The sequence below is a fragment of the Stylophora pistillata genome, chromosome 13 (genome assembly GCF_964205215.1).
Source record: "Stylophora pistillata chromosome 13, jaStyPist1.2, whole genome shotgun sequence".
NCBI classification, from domain to species: Eukaryota; Metazoa; Cnidaria; class Anthozoa; order Scleractinia; family Pocilloporidae; genus Stylophora; species Stylophora pistillata.
This window is the reverse complement of record NC_142531.1, coordinates 11,746,465-11,773,095: the sequence shown is the minus strand read 5'-3', so window position 1 is coordinate 11,773,095 and position 26,631 is coordinate 11,746,465. Positions and strand designations below refer to the sequence as shown.

Genomic DNA, 26,631 nt, shown 5'->3' with positions numbered 1-26,631 from the left:
CTGTGTAACATGTTAGCATAATTTGAAGGAATTGATTGCTCACAGACAATTAACAATTTGTTCAGCTTATCAAGAAACAGTGATGCAAGTGGATAATTTATAACCCTTTCTTCATATATTCATCTAACAGAGACACCATACAGTAATGAAATGATCATTTTGAAAACTTACAGCCACAATCATTATTATCAATATTGTGGAATATACCTGATTCATAATTTACTTCTAATAAAAGGTGTGAAGCCAGTTGAGCAAACCCATCACTGTATTGGAGTTCTGTTGGCAAAAGATTCTGACCTAACAAATAATGAGTAAATTCAATAAGAAGATGCTTCCAGACTTGAACCACAAGTTACCACCCCTTACTGTCAGAAGTTATTTCAGTTTCATAAGAATGAAGTTACCGTATTTACCCGTGTATAATGCGCACTTTTTTCCTACAAAAGTAACCATCAAAATCATGGTACATATTATACATGGATTCCATTGTTTGTCCCACGCGTCCTAATTTGCATATGTTAAAAACACAACAAAAAAGTAACACATTTAAAGCTTTGATTAAATAACTTATTTTCAATGAAAAATTATAGGTGCATATCAAGTTTTTATTCTAAAATCAAGAGGAAAGACAAAAATTGCTAAACATTTTCACAAGTGTCTAAACAGGCACGTGGATCAGATGTCAAACTGAATATGCAAATTTGGCCACGTGTGAAGAGATCTCATGTTACATGGAATTTTTTAATGAGAAGCAAGAAGAAAGCGAGCGAGAAATGTTTCAGGACAAAAGCTTTATTTAAAGCAGTTCTTGATTTGCTGTTATAAGCGAAAAATGCCCAAACTTTATTGCTCTGGAGTGTGACATGATATACCGCTGACAATTGTTAATGGGCTCAAAATGTCCATGATTTCTGGTAATGGTTATGCCATAGTTTTTAACATTCATATTGTATATAATTTTAGAGGGCCACTGGTTTGTTAGTACTTTTATACTATTTTAGTGCTACCCTCTTTAAATAAAGTCTTTACTTACTTACATGCAGTGGAATTCATCATGGTTATATTGTTTACTTGACTTTATGGCCAGAAAATTGCATAGCATTAGTTTGAAAATTCTAAAAGTAAGACATATGACACAAAATCTTCAATATTTTTCGGACATATTGTTGCTCACTCGTAACATTTACTGGGCCATGGAATGATCAAATTAGCTAGGCCTTGCTTGAAGTCCTAAAGTTTGATTTCAATAATGTCATAATTATAAATAATAATAAAAAATTATAACTAAGTAGCAAAAGATATTGATGTTAACAATATAGTAAATTTCTTATTCTTGTTGTCTCATTAAATAATTGTACAAATATTCAACTTGTCTTTTTTACCGTGAAAAACCCTTTTTTCTGATAAATTAGGTTAAAAACAAGGGTGCACATTATACATGGGCGCGTATTATACATGGGTAAATATGGTACCTCGAATGTTATTACTCCTCTGAAATGGTCCCTCCCAAGTAAACTCTCTTCTCCCAACAAGTTTTCAAGTTTCCTGAGAGTTTGCTATTATCCATTAGCAGAAAGAAGTAGTCTGACAGCGAAGTCCCAATCTTGGCTTAAATCCTACCTTTCGATTGGAGAAGTGAGCAAGGCCTTCATTTTTGAGGTGTTAAGTACTTGCTCAAAAACAACAATCCCAGCAAAAGTTCAGTCTAGACTGCCCAATATGGATTGTGAGCTGTTCACTATTTTCCCACCATGGCTGAAGCACAGTTACAATCCCAATACACACAACAGTCTCCTTTTTAAGGGAATAAAGTCATGCTATATCACTACAAAATAGATATTTCATCTTAATCATTAGTAAGAGTGTGCTAACCATAAACCAAACCATCTTTGTGCTGCTTCATATATTCCTTTGATAAGGAAATTTTTTCCTCACAGGAAAGAGGGCAGTGAAATCCAAAATGTCTTGAGATTAGTTCAATATTCAATCTCCTCAGCATCAGTCTTATCTAAGTGTAAAAACAGTTTTGTAATCACTAAAGAGTATTTGTGTGGCTAAGATTAGATCTACTTCACCTTCTGCCACTACTAACCAAGGGGACAATGGGATGACAGAGGGTAGAAACCAGGGATGGTCACACAAAACCCTTGTGAACACCTGCAGTGCTACCTCTTTAACATTGATTTTAGACTACAAATAACTGACTCACATCAGTTATCCTCAGCTACTGTATGATCTCTTCTCTGCCCATCTCATGCATACAATAAGTGGAGTTCAAATACAGGTTGTCCAATTCAAAATTCTTGTTACTTAATAGCTGAACTTGGACACCTTTGCCATTCACTTTCCAATTGTCTGTATTTAAATGGATTAGTTTTTATTGCTCTCTTCGCTTCACAAAATACCGAAGGAGAGAAAATTTTCAACATCAAACTTCAAGAGAAATAAAATTCATTCATCACAGACCCTCATGTGAAACAACTCAGGGAAATCTAAAATAAAATTTGTCCAAAAGACTCAAATTATGTGCTTGGTTATTTCTGAAATTTTTATTTGCCAGTCAAGATTATTTCCTGAATTGAACCCCACTCAGTCCTGCAGGCCGAGTTCCTTAACTGAAAGCTATCTGACTAGTCAACAACTATTCACCGAAATGGAGGTGGTTAGTGGTGGATAATTACTGAGCCAGTAAATATCCACCACTAACCACCGACACTGAGGTGAATAGTTGTTTTAGTATATACTAAAACAGTGAGACAATCTACACCACTGTCGTTAATTTGAGTGATTTCTTCACTTGTCACGGATGCAAACCGTGACGCCATTTTTTCCGGAGTTGCTTGGAGGTAAATAGCAAAGGATATTCGGAGTTTGACTAGCCAATCAGAGTGCGCCTTCAACGCTATCCACTCTTTTAGTATATACTAATAACTACTATTCACAACTTCAATAAATCTTAGCCATAATTATACTTTACTTACATGAGATGACTCAGAATCTTCATCACTGACTGATGGAAGGGTATTCCTTAATGCTTCCACAAACTAAAACAAAGTGCCAAGAATTTTTCTTAAAGGACTTGATAGTGTTTTGACAAATGATTTGAATTGGGCAAGAATAGCAGATATGACAAGTTTGGCTAAACCATCCAATCTGTTAAATATGCAAAGTTAGTGCAAAGAGTTTTAAGGAGATTACCATGAATGCCACAAAGTTTTGCCAAATTCTTCAACCACTACTCACCAAAATTAATAATTTTCATATGTTAAATTTGTCATGTTAATTATAGTGTGTATTTTTGGACAGACATACTGAGACTCTTTTAAAAAAAAGTTACTCCACATCTTGTGTCATCTTTTCTGAGCATTAAAGAGTGTTGGAGGGTTTAAGACAGTTGGTTTGACACCATCTTTGTGATATTGGCATTGTTTTATAGCATTGCAATATATAATTTCATCAATCAACAAACAAGAGAATAGAATGGGCAAACAAGCAGTCACCTAAAGAATGGCTAGTTGATACAACACCAAATTCTCTTATCTAATTATCTGTCTCCTATACAACTCTTACAAAGTTAGTTTGGAGAATTAATTTTTGGTCTTGGATCAACTAATAATCCCCTAGTTGGTATTTTTCTTTATTCTCAAGATATTCATTGATATTCATTATATGGAGAAATTCTGTCTTGGTCATTCAGCCCTGCATTGAAATCTGTTGAACATTACCTTTTCTTTGTCCGGCATTTCTGGTAGATTTACATGTAAGTAAGGTTCAAGGTCCCAAAAACAACAGTGCTTGTCTCCAAACCGTTTAAAATACTCTGTTAATAAATATACAGTAGAAGTGGAAGCTGGAAGGAAACACACAAGAAATTCTTAGCATTTTACTTACAAGAGAACAAGCAAACTTCTTTTCAACAACTTGATTTATATCATAATCCATATAAAAGTCTACTCTGTCATTGAGATTCGTCACTCTTGACAAAGCTATCAAGAAGAGTTTCAGCATCTTACAAATCTACAGCAGATTTAACAAATTGACAATGGTTTAGCGTGGGTTGTATTCTAATTGACAATGATATTCGTCATCACAATAGTAACAATGTTGTGGACTCGCAAAGGCTTAAGGGTTGCAAAAAATTTTAACCACTGCGATGATGAATATCGCTGTAGATAAGAGTACAGACCACACTAAACCATTGTCGATTAGTTTTGGTCGCCATGACCTTCAGCCAAATATTTTCCCATCCAGCCCTCCCAATCAGTCAATAAATACATTTTATTAAATTGAGTAAAGTTTTCTTTTGCAGCATTCCATTTCGCTTGAAAGCACAAATATGATAGGCTGGGGGAGAAAAAACCTTGAGAAGAGATACACATTGCAGAACAGGTGAAGTCAAAAAGACTAGCAATGCTAGCCAGGTTCAATGTCACAGGGTCTTTAGATTTATTGTTTATGAATAAATGCAAGCTATTAACTCACCCTGTCTTGAATCACAGTTAATACATTCTTGACTACAAAGCTTTTTCAATTCTAATTGTGCTAAAAAAGGTCCTCTGCATGATCTCTTTTCTTTAGTTTGTTCCACTTCCATGACAGATACTAGGAATTTGTCAATCATTTCTAAAGAATAATCTGGAAGTTCTCTGAAAAAAAAATTAAAACAAGTACACAAATTACTAAAAAAAAGTGGGGTTGGAAAAAATATACAGAATTTGGATTTTCATTTGATCAAGAAGTCAATCCAAGGCGTAATGCACAGAAGAATCTGACTGGAATGTAATAGATTTTTATGGAAATATTCTTACAGAATACTGCTAGCTTAGCCTTCATAACTCAAAATATTTCCAAGAAAAATCAACCACATTCCAGTCAGATTCTTCTGTGCATCATGTCTTGGGAATGTGGAATGCACACTTTTGCTTCTAATATGTAGGCTGTTGTTGTTTCTTCTCTGACTTTGAGCTAAGTTATTTACTGATAACTGCTTAATCTCCCTCTGCAAAAAAATCACATGAATAAAACCCACTCTGACTCATCAACAGGTTTCCAGTCTTGTTTGACGAGGGAGAAAGCTGAGGCAAGGTATGACTGGTAGTATGACCACTGGTCTGGTCTAGGAGAAATAAGAAAAATAGATATACAGTTAAACCCTTTTACTCCTTGGATCAAATTAGTAGTTCTCTTTACTGTCTGCCACACAATTCTTATGATGTTAGCTTGCAGAATATGGCACTGGATCAACTAGTAATCCCCTATTTGAAATTATTCTTTATTCTCATCCCTGTCTGCTTAATGTTGTATTGATATTGTAAGGAGAATTTCAGTCTTGGTCACTCATATGAGTTGACAGATTAATGAAGTTCAAAGTCCACACTATAGCATACAGTATATGCCTGGATATTCCTATTCATATTATTTAACAGCCCAGCCAATACTGTTCTTCTCTTGACATGTCCATTGTTTACAGCTGAATTAGAAATAGACAGGCATATTCTGAGTCATGACAATAGGCTACTTTTGAAATACTGAAATTCATCTTTATAACAAGGCTTAGAGCAAATGGTGATAATACATTTATGAACTCAATGAAAAAGATTTTTACTAAAAATAAACATGTACCTTCTCAAAATGAGTTTCTTAAATGCTACATTTGCTTCATGCCATCTACAGAGTTTCGTTAAATAAATGGCTTCTTTCTCCTCTCTTTCATCCATGTAGCTAATCAGTTTAGCTAAGTAAGTGAAAAAAGAAACCTGATTACAGATCTAAGGGGTATGACTTAATGGTGAGAGCAGTGCAATCCTAATTCAAGGGTTCTAGGTGTAAGTTCTGGTAAGTCCCAAGTTTCACCCTCTACACCCCAACATCAGTATGCATATTCTCCATACTGTTCTCTATACATTTCCTAAGAGGCTGACAAGGAGAATTTGTTTAACAATCAATAACTTCTCCAGGTGATGATAATTTCCTTTAATCTTGTAACCTTAATGTGGGATTCAAGGATTATATTGTAAGCAGAAATTAGATGCCAGTCACTCTTTGGAGTCAAGGGGTTTAACTCCCTAACAATCCTTGAAAATTGTCAACCAGTTGCCTCCTGCCAGTGTGGGCTTTAATCATACTACCTTACTTTGATTTAGATTAAGCATATGAGGTTATCTAAGAGGTGAGTGTACAATAGCTAAAAAAGATATTGGTAATTTCAATATAAATATATCCAATCCATATTTTTTATATTTTATATATAGAAAAGGTGACAATGATACAGAAATTTTTTAAGTTGAATTTGATATTGGTGCATTTCCTAATAGTCTTCAAAGTCTGCCAAAACACTGCTTAAAGACAGCCAACTTCACAGTAACTAAAGTTTGTCTAACGCATGTATACTCACCAGCCAAATTACTTCTGAGAACATCAAGAGCCTTTTCATAACATTCAAGCTTTTCTAAGATCATTAAATACAGATGAACCTCTGAAAAGTGCAAGTGAAAAGTGAAAAGTATAAGTACAAGTAAACTGATTAAAAAAAATAGGATTTCCGAGAGCCCAAACAATATTTAAAAGATAAGGAATTCCACACACAAGTTTTATCTTGCGGCTTGTTCATTTTCAATCATCAGACTTTATCTTATGAGCTGTAAAATACTTGTGATGGCTACTGCCAAAACCCAGTGGGAGCAAATTAAAATTACAGAAAATGGCAAGTATATACATGTAGTTGTTGTTATCACTGCAGAGTTGCGGGTGATTACTGACTTAACAAGCAGAAGCTTTTCCGGCTTAAATACAGTGAGCCATATTATGACATTTCAATCTCCATTGTTTGCCTCAGAATGTACTACTTTCGACTTGAAGGAGGCTAACAAGATATTATTTTCATAACATAAAAAAAACACACACACACACAAAAAGGAATAGGACTTGTACGGTCAAGAATGGAAAACATCAAAATGGTTTAGAAATGACAAGATGTGAGATATTTCTAGCACATGGCTTGTTTCAGAAAAAATGGACAAGCCTAAGATAAAGAGATTCACATTTCCTACTCCCTTTAAACCTGGCCCCCTTTGTTTGAAAGTTGGATAACCCTATAAACAGGATATATTGCTATCTGGTGGATGGCATAGCATGTTTTGTTAACACTTATCCACTGGATAGTGATTTAATCCCTGAATAGCTTTAATCCCCCTTTGAAAAACCAGGACCAGACGTTTTTCTTGCACTCTTATCACTATTTCCCTTTTTTCCTTTACTGCTCATTGCTACAACTGCAAGCACTGGTAATTAAATGTTGATGGTAATGATAATGATGATGATGGGAAATGTTGATGAATTGATGAGAAAGGGGTTTTCTTTGTGAGAGGTTAAGGAGGCTCGAAAGGGTTTTCCATAATTAACAGCAAGTGCCAATCAGTAAAAGATATCAGGACTGTCAAAATTATCATCAGGATAATAACTCGACATATGCATAACAATATGTTAGGGCAATCTTTTAAGGAGGTTTGTCAGGCATTATCTGTTGCCATGGCAACAGTACAGTAGTGCTAAAAGATCCTCTAAAACTCAGTTTTTTAAAGATATCTCAAAAACCAAGTCTGTGACCTAGTTTTTTTTTTTTTTAGATTTCTTAAACATCACACTCTCTACCTGTATACGTGATATAAAAAAATTTCCACCAGATAAATTTTTTTAAAATTTTCTTCAGGAATGCGTAATGATGAGAATAATTTGTTTACAAAAAATCAGGGTAGGTCACCGAACTAATTTTCGAGATATTAGTTCATCAACTTAGCAAGGTTTATTTACGGTTTTTGCAATTTTAGCTCACACTTTTATATCCGGTCACATGTTTTAAACGATACCGCTGACTCATGGGCTCATTTTTGCGAGGACGAGTCCGTGTCCGCGCGATTAATCTATGGATGCCCTCAGCGCAGAAAAAATCGTTCATCCTTGATGATGGATACACATTGTTTTGTGATTTTACACCTTCCTGAAAAATAAGTCATCATTTGAGACTCAGACTGCTTACCATTATCACAGTTGCAAATGAAATCCGGAGATAAACTCCAGAGATAATATGATATATGATGACAAGTTGATTTTGCAGATGGCGCCAATGCCAGTACTCCATTGAGGCCGGTAATGTTGAGTTTCTCGTACACAGATTGTAGTGTAACATGAGACAAACCAACATCTGCCAGCTTCTGGACCATGTTTGTCGAGAGATGAAGCTTTCCATCGAGCGTCTGGATGGTATCTTGTCATTGTTCCGAGAAGATGGCTTGATCGAAGGCCTCATTTGGCGATGCACATTTGCCATGATTGACCGATATAATTGTTCATGTGCAATTTGAAGTGGAGGATTGAAATCAATTTGGAGTGAAAAGAATTTGCTTTGACGTAATCCAGATTGTCATGAGCGTCAAACTCAGCAGAAATGAGGGTTTCATATACATCAGTACTTTGTTGGTCATCACAGATTTTGTGAATTTCTATAATTTTCGAGGTACAAGAGGTATGAACAGGCCTTGGCTTCATTTTTCTTTTTTTCTCTTTGCCACTGTCATAACCGTGAACTTTCATTATTCCATTTTAAATGGAAAACAAAACAAATGTTGCAATCCTTTCTTAACAAATGCGAGTTTGCATTTTCGTAGTTGTAATTTACAGTTTATCGAGGGAAATATCAACAATCTTTCTCACAAGTTTAAGATGAATATTTTATTTTAAATTTACTGTCTGTAGTTGAACTAGAATTAAAGTCTCATCTACATTTTTACGATCTCTTGTTTACTGAAAATTATGTTTATTTTTATGGCAACAATTACAATTCTCCATTTCCGTTCATAAAATTGTCAATGTTTACAATTCTGGATCCAACAGTGATTTGATTTTCCTTTTCATCTTCCAGTGAGTTGTTTAGGAAAGTTCTCGCTCATTTCATTTCATTAGGAATCAAATTCAACGCAAAACAAATCATAGCGCTCACAGGTATCCACTTAAATTTCTCGAGGAATAAAGCAAGACCTACCGAATGCACTCAACGTGACTTTATGGATGGGGTGTCGACTTCACCATCCTCCTTTAGCTCGTTATATAAAATTTTTTTGACCAGTTTCGGCAAAAATCCTGCCATCTGAACATTTTCCTACCTGCTTTCAAGAAGTAAACTTTCCATTTTTGGTTCTCAAATAACCACTTCTGCTGGAAACAGTAGAGGTACCTGACAATTTTGAAATGCCAATGGCAGCCATGTTTGTTTACAACTGGCCCGCAGTTGTGATCACGCGCGCCATCGCTTATTTCTCTCACGAGTAATAAGCTTGCATGTATCTTGGTATCCATTCTTCGCACGGTCACAAAAACCTTTCGAGCCTCCTTAAGTATAAACTTCAAGCTACTACAAGCAATAATTGTGAGCACATATGAACAATGGAAACAAGCTGTCACTAATTAACCAGAAATAATAATAATTCCTGATCAGGTGACTAAAAACACTGCACCTGCTTCTGCTTCAATTTTGTCTTCATTCACAAATTTTTCAACCATTTTCTCAGCCAAAGGAAAGAGCATCGTTCTTCCAAGTTTCTCATCACCAGCCATCGTACCCTAAAATGTAGAATTTGATAGATATTTTATGATTAAACTACAGAGAAAAATAAATCAAACAGTGTTTACTCTCCAAAGGCTGGTATTAAGACAGAAACAGACCTCTGTATACATTTTGAACTGACATTCTGGATAGTAAGTTAAGTTGTGATTGAGCTAAATGACCATCCATAGTTTTTAAAATTATTATTCACAGTGATAAACATGCTTTGCCTAGCTATCAGTCTTGAGGACAGCATGCAACAAGAATCACCATACCCTTACTGTGCTGGTAGAGAAGATTTAATCTGAAGGAAATTATGCCCTGACAAAGAGGAAGGTCTACGAGGGTGTAAATTTTTCATTAGGGACTTTAAGATACCTAGATGGCTGTTTCAGAGGACGGCTGACCAGAAGTAATTTTACACGTGTAGACTGTATTGCACATGTCAGCACAACACGTGTTGCCCTCCAGTTGTTGTCGAGGACTTCAGAATTGGAGTTTTGCCGTCCACAAGTGAACGTAAGCACATTTGACGAGTATTTCTTTTAAATTCATTATTTTTCAATTGAAAAGGCTGTCCTTACTGTTATTTCTTGTTTTGATAAACAAAAGTTAAAATATTGAAGTGTAAAATACCGTCGCGAATGAGTGTTTGTTTGATGTGCTTCGCAGTGATGGCAAATATGTCAACTAAACTTGAATGAAATTGAATTTTCTGGCTTCTGTTTCCAGAATTATTTTGCTGACTCCATGTATCACGCAAATTACTGCTATTCACCATAAATGTTCAGCCATAAGTTAAATTCTTCGTACTCGTAGCATGGCAGCTCTAAATTAACTGGCTTAATAGCTTCGTACAGAAACAGGAAATCTTCATCGGTCAGTAGCTTTTCTGCGTAAGCAATAACAATCAAATTAGGGACTTTAAGATACCTGGACGGCTGACCTCGAGGATGGTAATATTAGGCGCGGAGGACTGGGCCGAAACCGACCTTCTTGGCGAGAAACTTTCTACATTAAGGAGTGGGTTGTTTGAACGGAGGAAGGCAGAGAACCTGAAGTTTCTAGCTCGGTCTGTAAATCATGGCATATTTTAAAAAGACTCGCGAAATGATTGCTATTGCTTACGCAGAAAAGCTACTGACCGACGAAGAGTTCCTGTTTCTTTATGAAGCTAATACCATATTTATTCGCCTATAAGCCGAGCGATTTTTCCAACAAATTAAACTGAGAACAGGTAAATTCTCGCCAAGGTAGGGGGTTCGGCTTATAGCCGAGTATTTTCGCCAAAAAATATTTACGGGTGCTTAACAAGATTCGAAATTCAATGTTTATTCGACTATAAGCCGAGCGATTATCAACAAACACAAATTTCTCGAATCGCATAGGAGTTTCATCCATATTGAACAACCTGGAGAGCGAATGGCCATACCGCTGCCGAAGTGCGATCACGAACCGATGGAACTGGATGATCTTTTCTTCCAGATCTTGTGGGAGTCGCTGTGCCAGGGTTGTCTTAGTGCGAAGGCTGATAGAATGGCGCTTTTTCCATCTCTGGTACCAACCCAGTGAGGCTTTGAAGTCTGGATCACTGCTCAACTCCTTCGCTTTTAGCCGTAGAATTAATCTGCTCACAGCAATTCCTGTAAAAGATAAAGGAGATCAATTGTTTGACTTGTTTTAACAACATGAAAAACTGGCCAATCAGAAGCGGTCATTCCCACGGTTTGTGTAGACATTGCAACACGATCTGACAGATATCAGCTGATCGAAGCTTTTCATTGTTTTAAAGAAGCGAAAGACTTACCTTGACTCCCCTGCTCTGAAAACCAGTCCAGTAGTGTTTGATCCAATTCAGGATACTTTGGCGAAAAGCAGCCCATCGTCTCTCGCTTTGCTGACATTTTAAGCTGACCATTAAACAGGTTCGCTTGATCTTTTCGCCAGCGACGCACCATCGATTCACTGATTCCGCAATCTCTAGCGATCTCGGAGTTGTTTTCGACGGCCTCTGCTTCAGCAACGACTTTTAGTTTGAACGCTAAGTTGTATGAAGAACGACGAACTTTCGGCATGATGATCGATTACGATAACTTTGAAAGAGAGCTATTGTTTGAGACAGGATTCTGAACTCAGGTGAATGTTTTGTTATGTCACGCATGGTTCTATTTATTTACACATTAAATTCAACTTATCTGTGATTTGTTGTTACTTTCAATTAAACGACCAATAACAACTGAGTAAATAACCTACTTTTGGTTGCATGTTTCCCGAGAGGGAAGCTCCTTTTGTTTTCGGTTTATGTTAATTCATCTCAGTTAACGACACGCGTGGAGTACTTTGCAATTATTAGGTCTCGGCTTATAGCTGAATGTTTTGTGTTTATTTTTTATTTCAATGCAACAGCTGCTGACATGAAGAAGTTTAGGGTCTCGGCTTATAGCCGAGATCGGCTTATAGGCGAGTAAATACGGTAAGCCAGTTAATTTAGAGCTGCCATACTACGAGTACAAGGAATTTAACTTATGGCTGAACATTTATGGTGAATAGTAGTAATTTATGTGATACATGGAGTGAGCAAAATAATTCTGGAAACAGATGCCACAAAATTCAATTTCATTCAAGCTTAGTTGACATATTCGCCATCACTGCGAAGCACAGCAAACAAACACTCATTCGCGATGGTATTTTACACCTCAATTTTTTAACATTTGTTTATCAAAACAAGAAATAACAGTAAAAACAGCCTTTTCAATTGAAAAATAATGAATTTTAAAAGAAATGCTCGTCAAATGTGCTTACGTTCACTTGTGGACGGCAAAACTCCAATTCTGAAGTCCTCGACAACAACTGGATGGCAACACGTGTTGTGCAGACATGCGCAATACAGTCTACACGTGTAAAATTACTTCCCGTCAGCCGTCCTCTGAAACAACGTCCAGGTATCTTAAAGTCCCTAATACCGTCCTCGAGGTCAGCCGTCCAGGTATCTTAAAGTCCCTAATTTCTCCTTTAAGTGAGCATGTATGATCATGGACACAAATACCATGCATAACATGAACACAGGAAAAAATTTTTAAAAGAAGGGATATAAATATACCTGCATCACAGTGCTCATAACAGCCCAGAAGTAGTAAGGGTTCTTGGAAAACAGTTTATAGAGATTCATAGCAACCTGCAAAAACAGCAAAAAATTCAAAATTTATCTGCAAAATGATCTGTGACATAAATTTGAACTTAAGGGTTTGTAAAAACCCAAAAGGGTTTTTTTGACAACTTTTTCAAAACAGGTAAGCGACATATAAATTGTAACTTGAGTACAGGAGGCAATACCACAAGCAATTTGGAAACAAGGGTCCCCTTTCCAAGACTTTCATTGAGACATGAAGTTGCAGGAGAATGGTGTTAACTAACAGGAAAATATTATCCACCACTGAATAAAAATATCTTGGACTATGTAGTGGCTCAAGAACTCCTATCTCTTACAGGCGGATTCATGCTGACGCCATTGTTAACATTTTTGCTCATTTGCATACAGCTTTGCGTAGAGAAGGAAACATGTTAGATACAAATTGACTTCACGCAGCTAAAGAGCTAGAAAACCTTAGCACATGGTGAAATTTTTAGCTCTTTGGGTGTAATATTCAAGGAGAAATAGTCCATCAAAAACTGCAAAATTTCTGGGTGGCAAAAGCGCTAATGAGCTCACACATTCTATGTAAAATTTTGAGTTTTTAAACCCGTGTTGCACAAAAACTGTTCAATGCATCAGGCTCGTATTCATTGGCCGAGTTAATCGTACTTTGACCTTTCGATATTCAGAACTGATTTATTTTTAGCTCCGTCAGAAGCTGAATTGCTTATGCTAATGAGACAAATATTGTAAACAGGATTCCCCTATACCACATTAATCTCCTGTTTCCATATCAAAAAAATTACAAACAAACACTACTTGACATAATGATAAATGGAAAAATATTTGCAAACACTGGTTGGGAAGGAGCCTGAATTAGGGAGACTTCTTTGGACATTATTTCACTTGAATCTATATGTAAATTCACTTCAGGTACAAGGTAACCCTGCATTCTTGCTGCTTTTATTCAGCAGCCATGGAACACTTGTAACTGAATTGCTTGAAACACCAACATCAGAAAATAGCACAAACATCTTTGTACAAGGTTTACGGGAAACCCAAGAAGCAAATGGGATCATCCAGGCAACAGTGAGTTTAAAAGTATGAGTGAATGAGATTCACCTGTTTTTGCTTTTTGTAATCTCCAATTCTGACATATGCCATAAAGAGATGAGAGTGCAATTCTTCATTCTTTGGGTCCTGTTTCAAGGCCATCTCATAAATAAGAGGAATCATCTCAGCTTAAAAACATAAAGCACATGAACTCCAACAGTCAATGATAAACAAGAAAAGCTGGTTAACAAAGTCAAGAAAAATATGAGAACTATGGAGAAACTTGGAAGTGTCTGATAAAAAATAAAAATTAAACCAATGTAATTCTATACCATAGCTTTTCCCTTTAAATATTTTATATTGTGCAGAATGTGTGCAAAAGTGACAAAACTTTTCAAGATGCTGAAATTACATCTTTAAGAATGATGTAGCAAGAAAAATATATCATAACATACAAAAATAATTTCAGACAAGAGTTATGTCCTGATTACACCCTGTAACTGATCAGTGTGTTTATTCTCACCCCGTGTTTCTCGGACACCACGGAAATACGTTTTTTAAGGCATGATGCAGTATTTTATTGGTCAGCGGACACCTCAAGAAAACCATAAAATGCCGTTAACTTTTACAATTTGTTTTCCCCATGAGTCAAATCAATAGCGTAAAAAGGCAAAACTTAGAAAGAATACTGTAAACTTAGCTTTGAAACTCTGTTCACCTTTTGGATAGTTCTCAAGCTCAATTATATAATTTGGCAAAGCCGAACTGAAGTTGCACACGATATGAAATTGTTGTTTTTCACTGGCGGCTCCGTGGTAACTAAGTTTTGTTTATAGAAGAGCATAAGCACTAAGGCTAGAAATGAGACAGTTTTTGAATGGCTGAAGTGGTGATCCAAGGACACTGCACTACCAGGTTTGTAAAGCAGTCACTTGAACCGTATAAATCAGCATGTCCATGGCATTCCAGTCAGATTTGCTGAGAAGACAAAACATGCCCATGTAGCACGGACACCCTATCCCCACTCGTTATTGTATGTATCATAGTTGGCCAAAAACCTGACTGTAACATGTATAGGACTGAAGCCCCCCAAAATACAAAAATTGGCTCAACTAGAGGAAGAATAAACCGAGGTATGTTTAAGTACAAAATGTCCATTGTAATGGTAATAAATTAAGTTTTCACTTGCCACCTTAGTTTGTAATTTTTTTTTCTAAGCTGTAATTTTTTTTCTGAGCAATAATTTTACTTTCCCAACAAGTATTTGTTTCCCATCACAATTATGAATAATTTGTAGTGTCTTTTTTTATGCTGCTCTTCTCTCACTAATCACTTTATTTCATTTCTTTCTTTTTGCTTTTTCTTTTCTTTCTTTACTAACTTACTGCCATCTGCAACATAAAATGTAGTAAGCTAACAGAATACTTCTGGTTTATATAGCTCCCTGATTCAGAAAGTAACATGACCATCTTGGTACAACTGGAAAACAAATTTTTAAAAAAACAAATGTTTAAAAAACAAAGAACTGTAAAGTAAAATAATTATAATAATATAATTTAATCGATTTATGTGAATAAAGCACTGTATTGTCTTTTCTCATATTGCAACAGCCTTGAATGAATAAAATATCTTCTACACTTGATTTCTTATATTCAGAAGCTGCCTGAATTATAAACAAAGAACTCTTGTTGGGTGTTTATGGAGGTGGAAAGAACATAATGATTATGATGATTAATCTTCCAAATTAGAAATGTCAGAGGGAAATTATCAGAAGTATTTCTGAAGTCAAACGATTACCCAATGAAGTCAAACGATTACCCAATGAAGTCAAACGATTACCCGATGAAATGTCTTATCAAGGGAACAGTACCACCGATGACGCACAAAAAGCTGAATTTTTTCAACATTTCTTCAATTCAATTTATACAGATCACTCCTCTTGTGAAATATCAAATGCATTAACTTTGAACCCTCTGATCAACAATCGCTTAAGCACAATTGTGGTGACCACTGAAGAAATTATTAAGTTGCTATCTTCACTTGATATATCTAAAGCTCCTGGTCCTGACTATATGCCTACAATTGCTCTCAAAAAATGCGCAAGTACTCTAGCTCCTTCAATAACTGCTTTTATAAACTCTTCTTTCTTCAATGGTTATTGTTTATCATCATGGAAAACCGCAAATGTTTGTCCTGTACATAAGAAAGAAAAGAAATCTGAAGTAGAAAATTATCGACCAATCTCTTTAATGCCAATATTGGCAAAAGTCCAAGAGAGATGTGTTCTAAATCATCTTTTGGCCCATATTTCTCCCTGTTTGTATGACATGCAGCATGGCTTCCTTAAAGGTCTGTCATGTACAACTCAACTGTTGCAAGTCCTCCACGAACTTGGTCAGACTCTTGATAGTGGCCTGGAAACTGATGTCATTTCTCTAGATTTTTCTAAAGCCTTTGACTATGTGTCATGTGAAACTTTTGTCACAGCTTCGCAAGTTTGGAATTGACGCTTTACTGCTGGACTGGTTTTTGAGTTATCTCACTGGCTGACAACAGCGTGTTATAAAAACAGTCGTAAATGGCAGTTTTTCAACCTGGAGTATAGTTAAGTCTGGAGTTCCACAGGGCTCAATTTTAGGCCCCGTACTGTTTTTGATGTTTGTAAATGACATGCCGAATGTTCTAAAGTCCTCATCTCTAGCTATGTATGCTGATGACTCGAAATGTTTCAAAACCATCAAAGCTGCATCTGATATCTGTGACCTCCAAGATGATTTAAACCTCCTCTGCAACTGATCATCCTTAAACGAACTGTACTTCCAGCCTATAAAATGTCACAATCTGAGAATAAGCCGCAAGGAAACTAGCTTACAACATATATATAACCTAAACAATACCGAGCTAAAGCTTGTCACCAAAGAAAGGGACCTTGGGCTTACAGTCACTAAGGACCTCACATGGAACCAACATATAATTCAGACTGTCTCTAAAGCTAACAAACTTTTGGGATTTATCAAGAGACATTGTCATACAATTCAAAATGAAAAACCTTTAACTTAATTATACTCTTCTTTGATAAGATCGCATTTTAGTTTCGCTTCACAGGTTTGGGCCCCACAGTCTGTAATTAAGAACCTTCTATTAATTGAAAGGACTCAAAGACAAGCAACTAAATTCATTTGCAAAAACAAGAACATGAGCTATCAACACTATCTAATTCATCTTGATTTACTGCCCATTAATTATTGGCTTGAATATTTAGATCTGCTTTTCTTCCTTAAATGTAAACTAGGGATCGTTAGACTTAACATAGAAAACTATGTTAAATTTTGTAATAGCAAATCACGTTGTGGTGCATTGGAAATTTACCTAGCAACACCTTACTTTTGAACTTCACTTTATAGGGATTCATTTTTTGTAAGACTTTCTAATATTTGGAATGCTGTTCCCGATCATATCAAATCTGAAACTTCGTTGTCTTGTTTTAAAAACTAAACTCAAATCTTTCTATTTTCTTAGGTTAAATCAAATATTTGATGGAGATAATGTTCGTACCTTTAAGTTGATTTGTCCTAAATGTCATAAAGTTAACGCTTTTACACTTTGTTCTTGTTAATTCCGCAGTCAGTTGTGAAATATGTACTATATGTTTGTTCTTTTTCTTAATGCGTTGGGTTGGGATTTTAAATCTAATTTAGGGGTTGGGATTAAGGGTGTAAATATCTTGGAGGGGACTTACAGTCCTATTGTATTTACACCCACCTTCGGGTGAATCATTAAATAAAACAAAAAAAAATAATAAAAAAGTTGTTTGTTAAAAATGTTCAGGAGAAAATTGATTAGATTAAGTCAGCTGTCAATTCCCAGTTAACACTAAGTCATGAGGAGTAACCAAAAGCTTCTAATTAGCCTGTGTACTGCTGTGCTCATCCAGTCAAATAAAAATCAGGGATGGGATATTCCCAAACATAAACAATGATAGCACCATACAAATGTCCTTTTCCCAACTTATTACTGGGGAGGGGAGCACTATATACTAGTTGTACAGGGGTTTCATTAAGGGTCAGTTACTGGGCAAATTGACCACCTGTGAAGACAACATTGCCAGGCTGCTTTTAACATCTCAACCATAAGAAAAATATAAAAGTTACTTTCCTATGTTTTCCTAATGCATCTTCTAAAAAATATATATTTAAACTTATATAACATTAAGTGACTAGAAAGAAACACACATGGTTCGCCACAACTCTGAGTTTCATGCGTTAAGCACTCATCAGGCAGATTTAAATCTGCCTGACGAGTGGGGAGGAGAGTTGTGTGACGAGACTAAAAACAGCTGTGAGGGAGACTAGGCATATCTTTGCCCTTCACAAATGAGATATTGAGGTCTTCAATGCTGTAAATTAAATTAGCACATTGGATTCAGAAATCTCCGGTTCACGGTTTGTTGCGGTAAATGTCTTCAGTAAAGCCAAAACATAAAAAAATAGCAGTACTTGGAATAAATTAGTTCTTCCATTTTTTATAAAATACACGAAGTTTATTTTCTCTAAGACTGTTATCTTAGTCGGCTAGCACTTTCAACTGGTTGCCTAGCACGTGACCAATTTCTTCCCCGCCGGCTGGAGTTTCAAGACGTATCATTACGCAAATGGTACAACTGGTTCGCACTAAATTAAAGTTTGAGTTATATTCAGAAAGACATGCTGCTCCTATAGTGATTGAAAATTGTCCCAAAAGCTCCATTCTTTTCTGATTTACTTTTGAAATTTGAATCTTCTGCGAGCGATGGGAACTGAAAGTCAATTTGTTGTAGAAGCTACCAACTTTCCTTCGTCTGTGCCTGGTGGAATGCAAAAACTCTACTCGTGTGGTAACAGAAATCTTTCATTCACGGCAACTGTAAAGAAAAGAACTTTTTAACCCCGTGTGTTTGTTAGCAGATCCATCTTAGTAAGATTAGAAAATAGAAGAAATGTAACGCCAACACCTTTTCATTTTTTATACTTTTATTGAAATCATATACCCTCTGAAACGAACTTAACAATCGTTTACACTTATATTCCACTCTATATTTGCAAAGAAACCGTGTCATCTGAGATCCCAGCCAATGATAGCTGCACAGAAACAATGCCTTCCGAGAACTTGGCAAATAATGAAATACATGATGTTACCAAAACAGCTTCTAGTGACCTTACCATGCAACCAAATGTTGCAAAAGCAAATCTACTAATTTGTCTGTTGACTGATGCATCAAATCATAATTTAAAAAGAGCTGGTAGCTTTGGGATGTTAGTTTGTGCTTCAAAATGGTGGAAAATTCATCTCTGCAACTGTAGAATTTCAAAAATTTCAGGGAGAGCATGCCCCCCGACCCCCCAAGAAGGCAAGGCCCTTTGGGCCTTGCAGACAGATACCTGCCTGTGAAATCCAGATGCCCGCCTGTGAAATCCAGATGCCCTTCTGCTCCAAATTTTAATGAAACCCCTGGTTGTAGTCAACAAGAGATTCTTAACTAATTTCGGCAATATACATCTATTTTGCCACCTTGAAAGAAAATGGCTACAAGTCAAATAGGAATGTTTCATAACAATGTTCTGTAGGGATATGATGTAATATTACTGATGAGGATCATAATTATCCTTACAGTGGCAGAGCATGTGATGTGTATGTAAAGCAAAGCAAAGCTAATATTAAAAAAAAAATGAATGGAAGAAGAGTAGTTGATTATTTGCATAAATTAATGCAATGTACATGCAAGATAGTAGAATATACTTCAGGTAAACATACATGTGCCTGTAAAAGTTTCAAATGACTGAGTTGTAAAAATATAATAATAAAAACGTGGGTTTCATTGAAAATGCTTTCGTATAAAACAATTAGAGCTGTTTGGGAAATTAAAGTAGCTGTTGTTGCAACAGAATAACACTTGTTTAGTGATGTTTACAAAGGAAGTGGAAACCGAAGAAATTGTGAATTGTTTGCTGTGCTAAGGCTCGACAAAGATTATTATATAGGTGATTGATAGAGGGCGCTGAAAATATGCAATATTCGAGACTGTCCAACATGATTGGTTCATTTATGATTTATCTTGAATTAAGCCTTTATTGACAGCAGTTGATAGTAGATCTCTATTACATGTCTTTAGTACGTTTGGTTGTACCTGTTCACAAGATAACTTGTTGATAAAACTGCAAGTATATGAAATGAACAAATGTTTTCATATTTTGATTATGGACACCCGTTCTTAAAGGCACAGAAAATCAGAAGGGTGATATTAAACACAAAAACGCACCTGGAAGTATTTGAGACCTGTTTCAAGACATTTCTAGTATTCACCCCTATAATACCTGATCCTCTGCTTCGCACAACTTCTACACACAAAGCTCTAAGCTCTCTATTCAACTGAACTCGTTTTCTAGAATTGGAACAAAAATTTGGAATGAGATGCCTCTTACATTAAGGAATCTCTCAAAATATGACTTCAAGAGAAAAATTAAAAGAGTACTTTTCAATATTCTGTCTTCGGAAGACTCCTATCTCAACATATGAAACATCATTCAAAAGGTCAAATTTTCTTAAGGTTTTTAATGTATTTCTAGAATAACAAGGATAGCCTTAATTGTACTATTTTTGTATTTTTGTAGTATCTTTGTTTTTATACCTACTCTTTTTATTTAACTTCCTGATTTCTGTAAACCTGTATACTTATTCTCTCTAATTAATTTCCTGATTTCTGTAAACTTGTATACCAACCTTTTTTCTTAGTTAAGACATGACACACCTCGATTAGCTAGCTACCTGTGGGCATGTCCAATTTGTTAAAATAGTCATTAGTCATTAGAAATTAGAATAAATAAAAATTGTTGTTGTTGTTGTAAAGGTAAAATTCTATACCAAGTGAATAATTACCAAAATGAAAAAGCACCGCACATCAGCGCAAAGTGAGTGTATGAATATTTTCACAACACAATAATTACTTGTATCGCTTCATGCTAATAACACTTAAAAATCCAACCAGTCTTCAGACTCGCTGGAAAAGTATCTTACAGAACTAATCTCCTGCTTTGTCTAGATAACTATCGCTGTTTTTGACAATTCTGAAGGTGAGGGCGACTGAAGAACCAAGATCACACTTCCTAACTGGACGGCCAGTCTAAGTCAGCAAACAGCACACAACTCCAAACAAAATGACTCCCCTATACCGCTAATTGTTAAGACGGGGTTTTAGTATTAAAAACCCATTCAAAGGATCAAATATAACAAACAAGGAGAAGTATCATGCATATTTTCCTACTTAAAACCACACAAAAGGCCAATGTCTTCATTGAACTCAGTCTACAAACATATGGAAGCACTTGGCAGCCTAAAGTTGATGACCACTGACCAGTTACTGTGACGTGACGAAAACGTATTTCCGCGGTGTCTGTTTCTCGGTGACTGTACTGACAATGTATGGACAAGTTGTAGGTTAATCACTAAGTGTGGGTAGTGGATCATGGAAACAGGCACCTGCTGTTACCTTATTCATTTACTAGTTTTCATCTGAATAATTAAATTGGAGAAAGCAACCTTTGATAAATCGACTCTGAACATTTCTTACGTTTTTGCATCTCCCTGTAGCAAATTGTCATTGCCTGGAGCGTGGGATCGTCCGCCGGTTTCGCTTCCATAATTTCCTCCATAATAGTCTCGCTGTCAGCAGTTTTTCCTGATCGCAGTAAAGCCAGTCCTTTAAGAGCCTGCAATTCAAACAAGGAGCTGAATTTACCTTGTTAATTTATATTTAGCATCATCACAAATTTACTTGACGTGATTTACGCAGTTCGAAGATAACTTTTACCTTGGCGCAGTACAGGTCTTTCTGTTTCTTTAAAATTTTGTCTGCGAGTTGGATAGCCAGTTTGTTGTTCATGCTGTCCAAAGCATCTGAAAAATATACCACAAAAAGGGTCAGAAATCATTCCTAAATTACATGTGGAACTTTACAACTGTTAAAGCATAAGAGAAGTACCATAAACGGGACGAAGCCGACGCTCGTTGACATCGACATGGCGGGAAGCCATGTTGCATTCGGCTCACATGCTCTCTCAGAGAATGCGCCCCAAATTACTCAGCGGCTACATTCACCTCTAGATAGCATGGTTGTGTAGCAAGGGTAACCGTGGAGACTGTTAAGGACATATGAAGAGACATGACCGTTTACTTCAAGTGCACAAGCGGAGCAAGTTTTAAGGATAAGGGAACACTTATTTTTTGGCTTGAAAGACTATATTCCATCTTCACTGACGTTTTTATGTGATCCATGTCAGCCGTTATTTTTGTTGTTTAGCCCGGTACCTAATGATAGAGACAGTTCTAAAAAAGAAAAATTTATGTTGTTTATCCGGCATTCACAATTTGGTTACGGCTAGCCCGGTGCTTAGCTAGGGTAGGGTGACCAATATTCTACCAATCCAACAAATTTTCCAAAGAATTCGAACCGGAAGAAAGCAATGAAAATAGAAGGAAAAGGAAGTGTACGATTTCATTTTTCACTTTTCCCTGACCTCTTCCAAAGACGTAATTCCCTGCTTTTTCTCTGACCTGGAAAAATTTTTTTCCTCTAATATTTCCTGACCGCTAGAAACTATAAACTACGTACTTACAAATTGATTTATCTTTAGCGTTGGAGTTATGGATGCTCGTGGGAAATTTGAGATAGACGGAAGAACCATAAGAGTTATTAATGGAGTAACCGAAAGTAGCTCTAGCTTCTTTTAGTATTCTCGCACCTACCACTTTTTCTTGCTCATTTCCCAAACCCGTGTTTATAAAAACGATACTTATTCCTTTGGAATAACTTCTAGATAACATCCGCATTACGTGGATTGATCGATTCAAAAGGCCATTCAAAGGGTACAATTGACTGCTAAACTCTTTGATCCCTAAGAGTGACTAGCATCTAATTTCTCCATACAATACCTCAATCAAAAATTGAGGTTATGAGAGTTAAGAAATGATCACCAACTAGAGAAGCTCTTGATTGTTAAACAAATTCTCCTTGTCAGCACCCGAGGAAATGTATTCAGAACAGTAGGGAGAACATGCATACTGATGTTAGGGTGTGTAAGGCTAACTGGCTAATGAGATTTTAAAAGCAACTAACAACTCTTCGAGGTCACCACTTCGAAGGAAAACGCAGATGACTCACGGTTTTATCATTTCAAAGGCAAACATCATTTCAGGCCCGGTAAGTTTCCGAAAATAATCTTGATTGATATTGTAGATAAATCGACCCCTATTTTAGAAAAGCTTACGCTTCCCTGCCTCGCTCCGCTCACACATTCTCATGCTGTGATTGGAGAAAATGCATTTAAGAGTGATAAATCCCGCCCTATTTTTTCCCAAGTTAACGGTGTCCTCTACAACTGACAATAGTTCACTTTAGTCAGGCTCCTTTAGTAATTCCCCAGTCTTCAAATTGCCTTGCTTTGCATGGGAATGGTTTCAAGCTTTCTTTGTGCCCTTTCCCTTTTGACATTGCAACACAGACTTGACAATATAGCGGATACTTTGGCATCCAAAAATTTCCGATAGCAGTTCTAGTGATGTCGCCATATCCTTTCCTCTTCCACTCCAGGTATTTATTGTACTCGGTTTCGTTGTTGCTAAGATACTTGAGGTATTCAGCCAACAGCTGTGGGCTCTTGAAATCACGCACTTTTATCACTGAACCATTAAGATAAGGCCCGGGTAGAAACTCATCCGGCTTATCTGTTGCCATGACAACGAGAACCGAGCCTGCATCCCTTGCGTGGTGTAGTTGAGCATCGACAAAATAATCACAGTCTTGATTGAAGAACACCAGGGTAAGCTTGTACTGTCTGGCCAGTATGGATTTAGCATCTCTGAAATCAGTGCCCTGTTTGTTTTTACCATACCTGCCCACTAGGCCATTATTGTTCTTTAGACAGGCGCCGAAAGAGTCAACTTTTACAAACTTCATCAGCTGCCTCATGTACTCGGTTCGAACCGCTTCACAATTTGAGAAAGCCGCCATAATCAGCCCAGTTTTATTCTTGAAAGGAACGGGGGGTTGTACACCAGGCAGCAAGACAGAAGGATCTGGAAAGTCTGAGTCCAACCGATAACTTTTCAAGTAGCTAAATTTGGACATGAAGCTGGCGTTCTTCAATATCGGTGTGTAAATTGGGTTTTCTCGAGTCTGCAGAATCCATGGCACAGTATTTATGGGAGGGTCTGGTCGTGGATCCCTGCCATGGACTAAAAAGGCATCTGCCTCTTTTGCTCTGGATTGGTCACTTGTCCACTCACACGATACTGGACAGTCGCGTTTGTCGAATGTCTTGTGCAGATTGAGCCTTCTTCCAAAAAACGTTGACCAATATACTATTAGCCAACGCTTTGTCTCTGTTCCTCTTTTGGTTACATTTATTCCGCGCTGGGTGTTGATTTTGGCAGCTAGTATCTTTAGCCTGGAACTTTCCTTAGTGGGTTCCGCCATGCCATCAGTTGTGGTTCTCCATACAGCAAGTGGTGCCTTGGGGGTGGAAACGTCATTCGAGGGAAAATAGTTTGTCTCAAGTTTCTCTCTACCTGTTGATAACAACATTTTTACATAAGTTATCAGCGTTTTTTACGCTGATCTCCATATGGGTGCATAACATAAACATAAATTATATTGTTAAAACTGGATCATTGGATAATGCAATTCAAGACTTTTTATTGGCTCAGCCATTATGGTATATGAGCCAATATACCATAATCTAATTTCTGTACATTGTTAAATCCGGTTTCTTCTCACAAAATAAAGTCGAGAAGATTTGTCTAATATCTTGGGGGCGTTTTTTTTTAATAAAACAATTCTTCCACTCTCGCTTGTTGGATATGAGATGATTATAGCCAACTCGGTGCTACGTGCCTCGTTGGCTGTCTATCATCTCATATCCAACGCACGCTCGTGGAATAATTGTTAAATACAATCTGCTGTGTTTTAAAAGAATAAAGGCTGATGGTTTTGAAAGAAACTGTGTGGGGTTGCGTCGGTGGGAGTGACGACGAAGGGCTAACGCTCGAAACGTCAGCTTTTGTAATCGTTACGGTGGCCAATTTACCATTTCAACTTTGTTGATATATCCAAATTATTGTGTTTTAAAAGGATTTCCAACCCTGAGAAAAAGCCGTCACGGCACACGTGTAAAAATTACGATATTTTTTAGGTGCGTCAATTAGCTACTGACAGCTAATCAAAATGTGTCAGCTGCAGACACACCACTCGCCTTCCCAGGCACTACGTCAATACAATATGATACAATAACTTTTATTTCAATACCATAGTGATTAGAGTGTTGCCGCTTATGGCGTCGTGTATTTTAGCTAACTAAAAACTCAAGAAGTAAAAGTATATTAAAATCATCTTAATAATATGAAAGTTATCTTCAGTATTGTGGAGTTTTTGTTAGGTTGATGAATGAATGGCAAAGCGTTCACCATGAATAAAGAGGACTTTTCTTATATCAGCAAAAGCCTTTGGGTTCAATGTAATGAAACAAATATTACACGGGCGCACATAGATGTGGAATTTCTCTCCTTCTGTTCAACTCGATATCTAACGAGTGAGAGTTCAACACGAAAATAGACATTAAATTGAGGTACGTATGCTAATGTACTATTGTCTATTTCTAGTATAACCATGTGAGCAATTATGTTAAAGTCGTGACATTCATTAAAAGGTGATCAAATATTTAAAAAGCGCTAATTTAAAAAGTGCTCAGGTTGTCTACAACAGGACATAAATGAGGTAAAACACATCAAATTTTGCCAAAATTTAGAGTGCCTCTTACAAGAAAAGTTTTTTGCGGATTCAGTTATTTAGTTTACCGTATATAGAAACCAATTCCGATAGAAAAAAGTTCTAAGAAGTAAAACTCGGTTTTTTCGTGCCCAAAAGTGCTCTTATTTTGTCTCGAAGACTGTTAACGAGTTAACTGGTAGTAGAAGACTGTGAAGGCTCTCAGTTGACACTTCTTTCACATCTCTTGTAATTTTGTATTAGTTCGCGTTGAAATACTCTCCGACTTAGACATACCTGCGGCAAAAAAAGCTCTACCGATCGGGAGTTGTGACACATCGTACTCAAGTGGTAAAGAAGAAATGGAAGTTGTGAGTGCGGCAATAACAAGGAGAACCGCGTACATCAAGCCAAGATTTTGACGAAGACTGGTTGAGACGGTTTCTTGCCTGGGTTGTTCACGTGGAGATTGGAACAAAAAAACTCCCGTTACTGAATGTTGAGATCGTCGCGTTTGCGTTTCTTTTTTTTCTGTAACGAAATATATGTTAAGAATGGGTTGCCGTGTTTGTTTTTGTTGCCATAACGTAAAGCTATCGGGACAATGAACGGCTACTGCTGTGAACGCCACAATGATAGCGTAAAGTCGGGCTCAACGAATGATTACCGATAGCACATGGAAAACTGTAAGCCGGAGTTGTCCTCCAGGGTCTGCATTAGAATCGCTTTTATAGGAAACTTCTCAAAACGATCTAGTTTACACCTGGGAATTCTAAAGTCTATCCATGTATGCCGATGACCACCAGTTACATGAAAACTGATCATTTATTAAAGGTGTCCTGGGGACTGGAACGACAGCACCCTCTTAGAAGGCAACTTCGGTACAGATTGTGCTCAACTGAACGATAACCTGAATATCAATCTTAAAGGGAACGAAATGAAAAGATGAAATCAATAAAACTCCTTGGAGTACAGTCGAACCGGACCTCGATTATCCTGACTTTTTCTCCGTTCCCAATGTTGTCAATAATATTTAGTCGTCATTATCAAGAT

The 26,631-nt window shown here is 36.7% G+C and overlaps 2 protein-coding genes across 2 annotated transcripts in view; both read right to left on the bottom strand.

Annotated features, from left to right (window-relative positions):
- The window catches only part of LOC111322106 (N-alpha-acetyltransferase 25, NatB auxiliary subunit), a 36,210-nt gene extending 14,299 nt beyond the window's left edge, over positions 1–21,911 (bottom strand). The window contains exons 1-14 of the mRNA XM_022925156.2: positions 21,799–21,911; positions 21,628–21,713; positions 21,388–21,526; positions 13,854–13,972; positions 12,699–12,773; positions 9,510–9,615; positions 6,395–6,475; positions 5,623–5,734; positions 5,030–5,116; positions 4,483–4,646; positions 3,726–3,850; positions 2,982–3,044; positions 1,873–2,008; positions 208–297 (exon numbers count right to left, since the gene is read on the bottom strand). Of these exons, the coding sequence (XP_022780891.1) occupies positions 208–297; positions 1,873–2,008; positions 2,982–3,044; positions 3,726–3,850; positions 4,483–4,646; positions 5,030–5,116; positions 5,623–5,734; positions 6,395–6,475; positions 9,510–9,615; positions 12,699–12,773; positions 13,854–13,972; positions 21,388–21,526; positions 21,628–21,713; positions 21,799–21,850 (1,435 nt within the window). The 5' untranslated portion in view covers positions 21,851–21,911. The remainder of the gene's footprint in view (positions 1–207; positions 298–1,872; positions 2,009–2,981; positions 3,045–3,725; positions 3,851–4,482; positions 4,647–5,029; positions 5,117–5,622; positions 5,735–6,394; positions 6,476–9,509; positions 9,616–12,698; positions 12,774–13,853; positions 13,973–21,387; positions 21,527–21,627; positions 21,714–21,798) is intronic.
- Positions 21,912–22,052: 141 nt separating this feature from the next.
- Positions 22,053–24,658, bottom strand: LOC111322157 (GDP-fucose protein O-fucosyltransferase 4). The gene has a single exon (XM_088744055.1). It carries the CDS (start codon positions 24,397–24,399, stop codon positions 23,215–23,217), a length of 1,185 nt encoding a protein of 394 aa, XP_088600181.1. The 5' UTR covers positions 24,400–24,658; the 3' UTR covers positions 22,053–23,214.
- Between the last annotated feature and the right edge of the window lie 1,973 nt (positions 24,659–26,631).

Bases quoted from the DNA above. Each gene is read 5' to 3' on its own strand.
- LOC111322157 (XM_088744055.1), bottom strand. From the start codon at position 24,399: ATGTTGTTATCAACAGGTAGAGAGAAACTTGAGACAAACTATTTTCCC.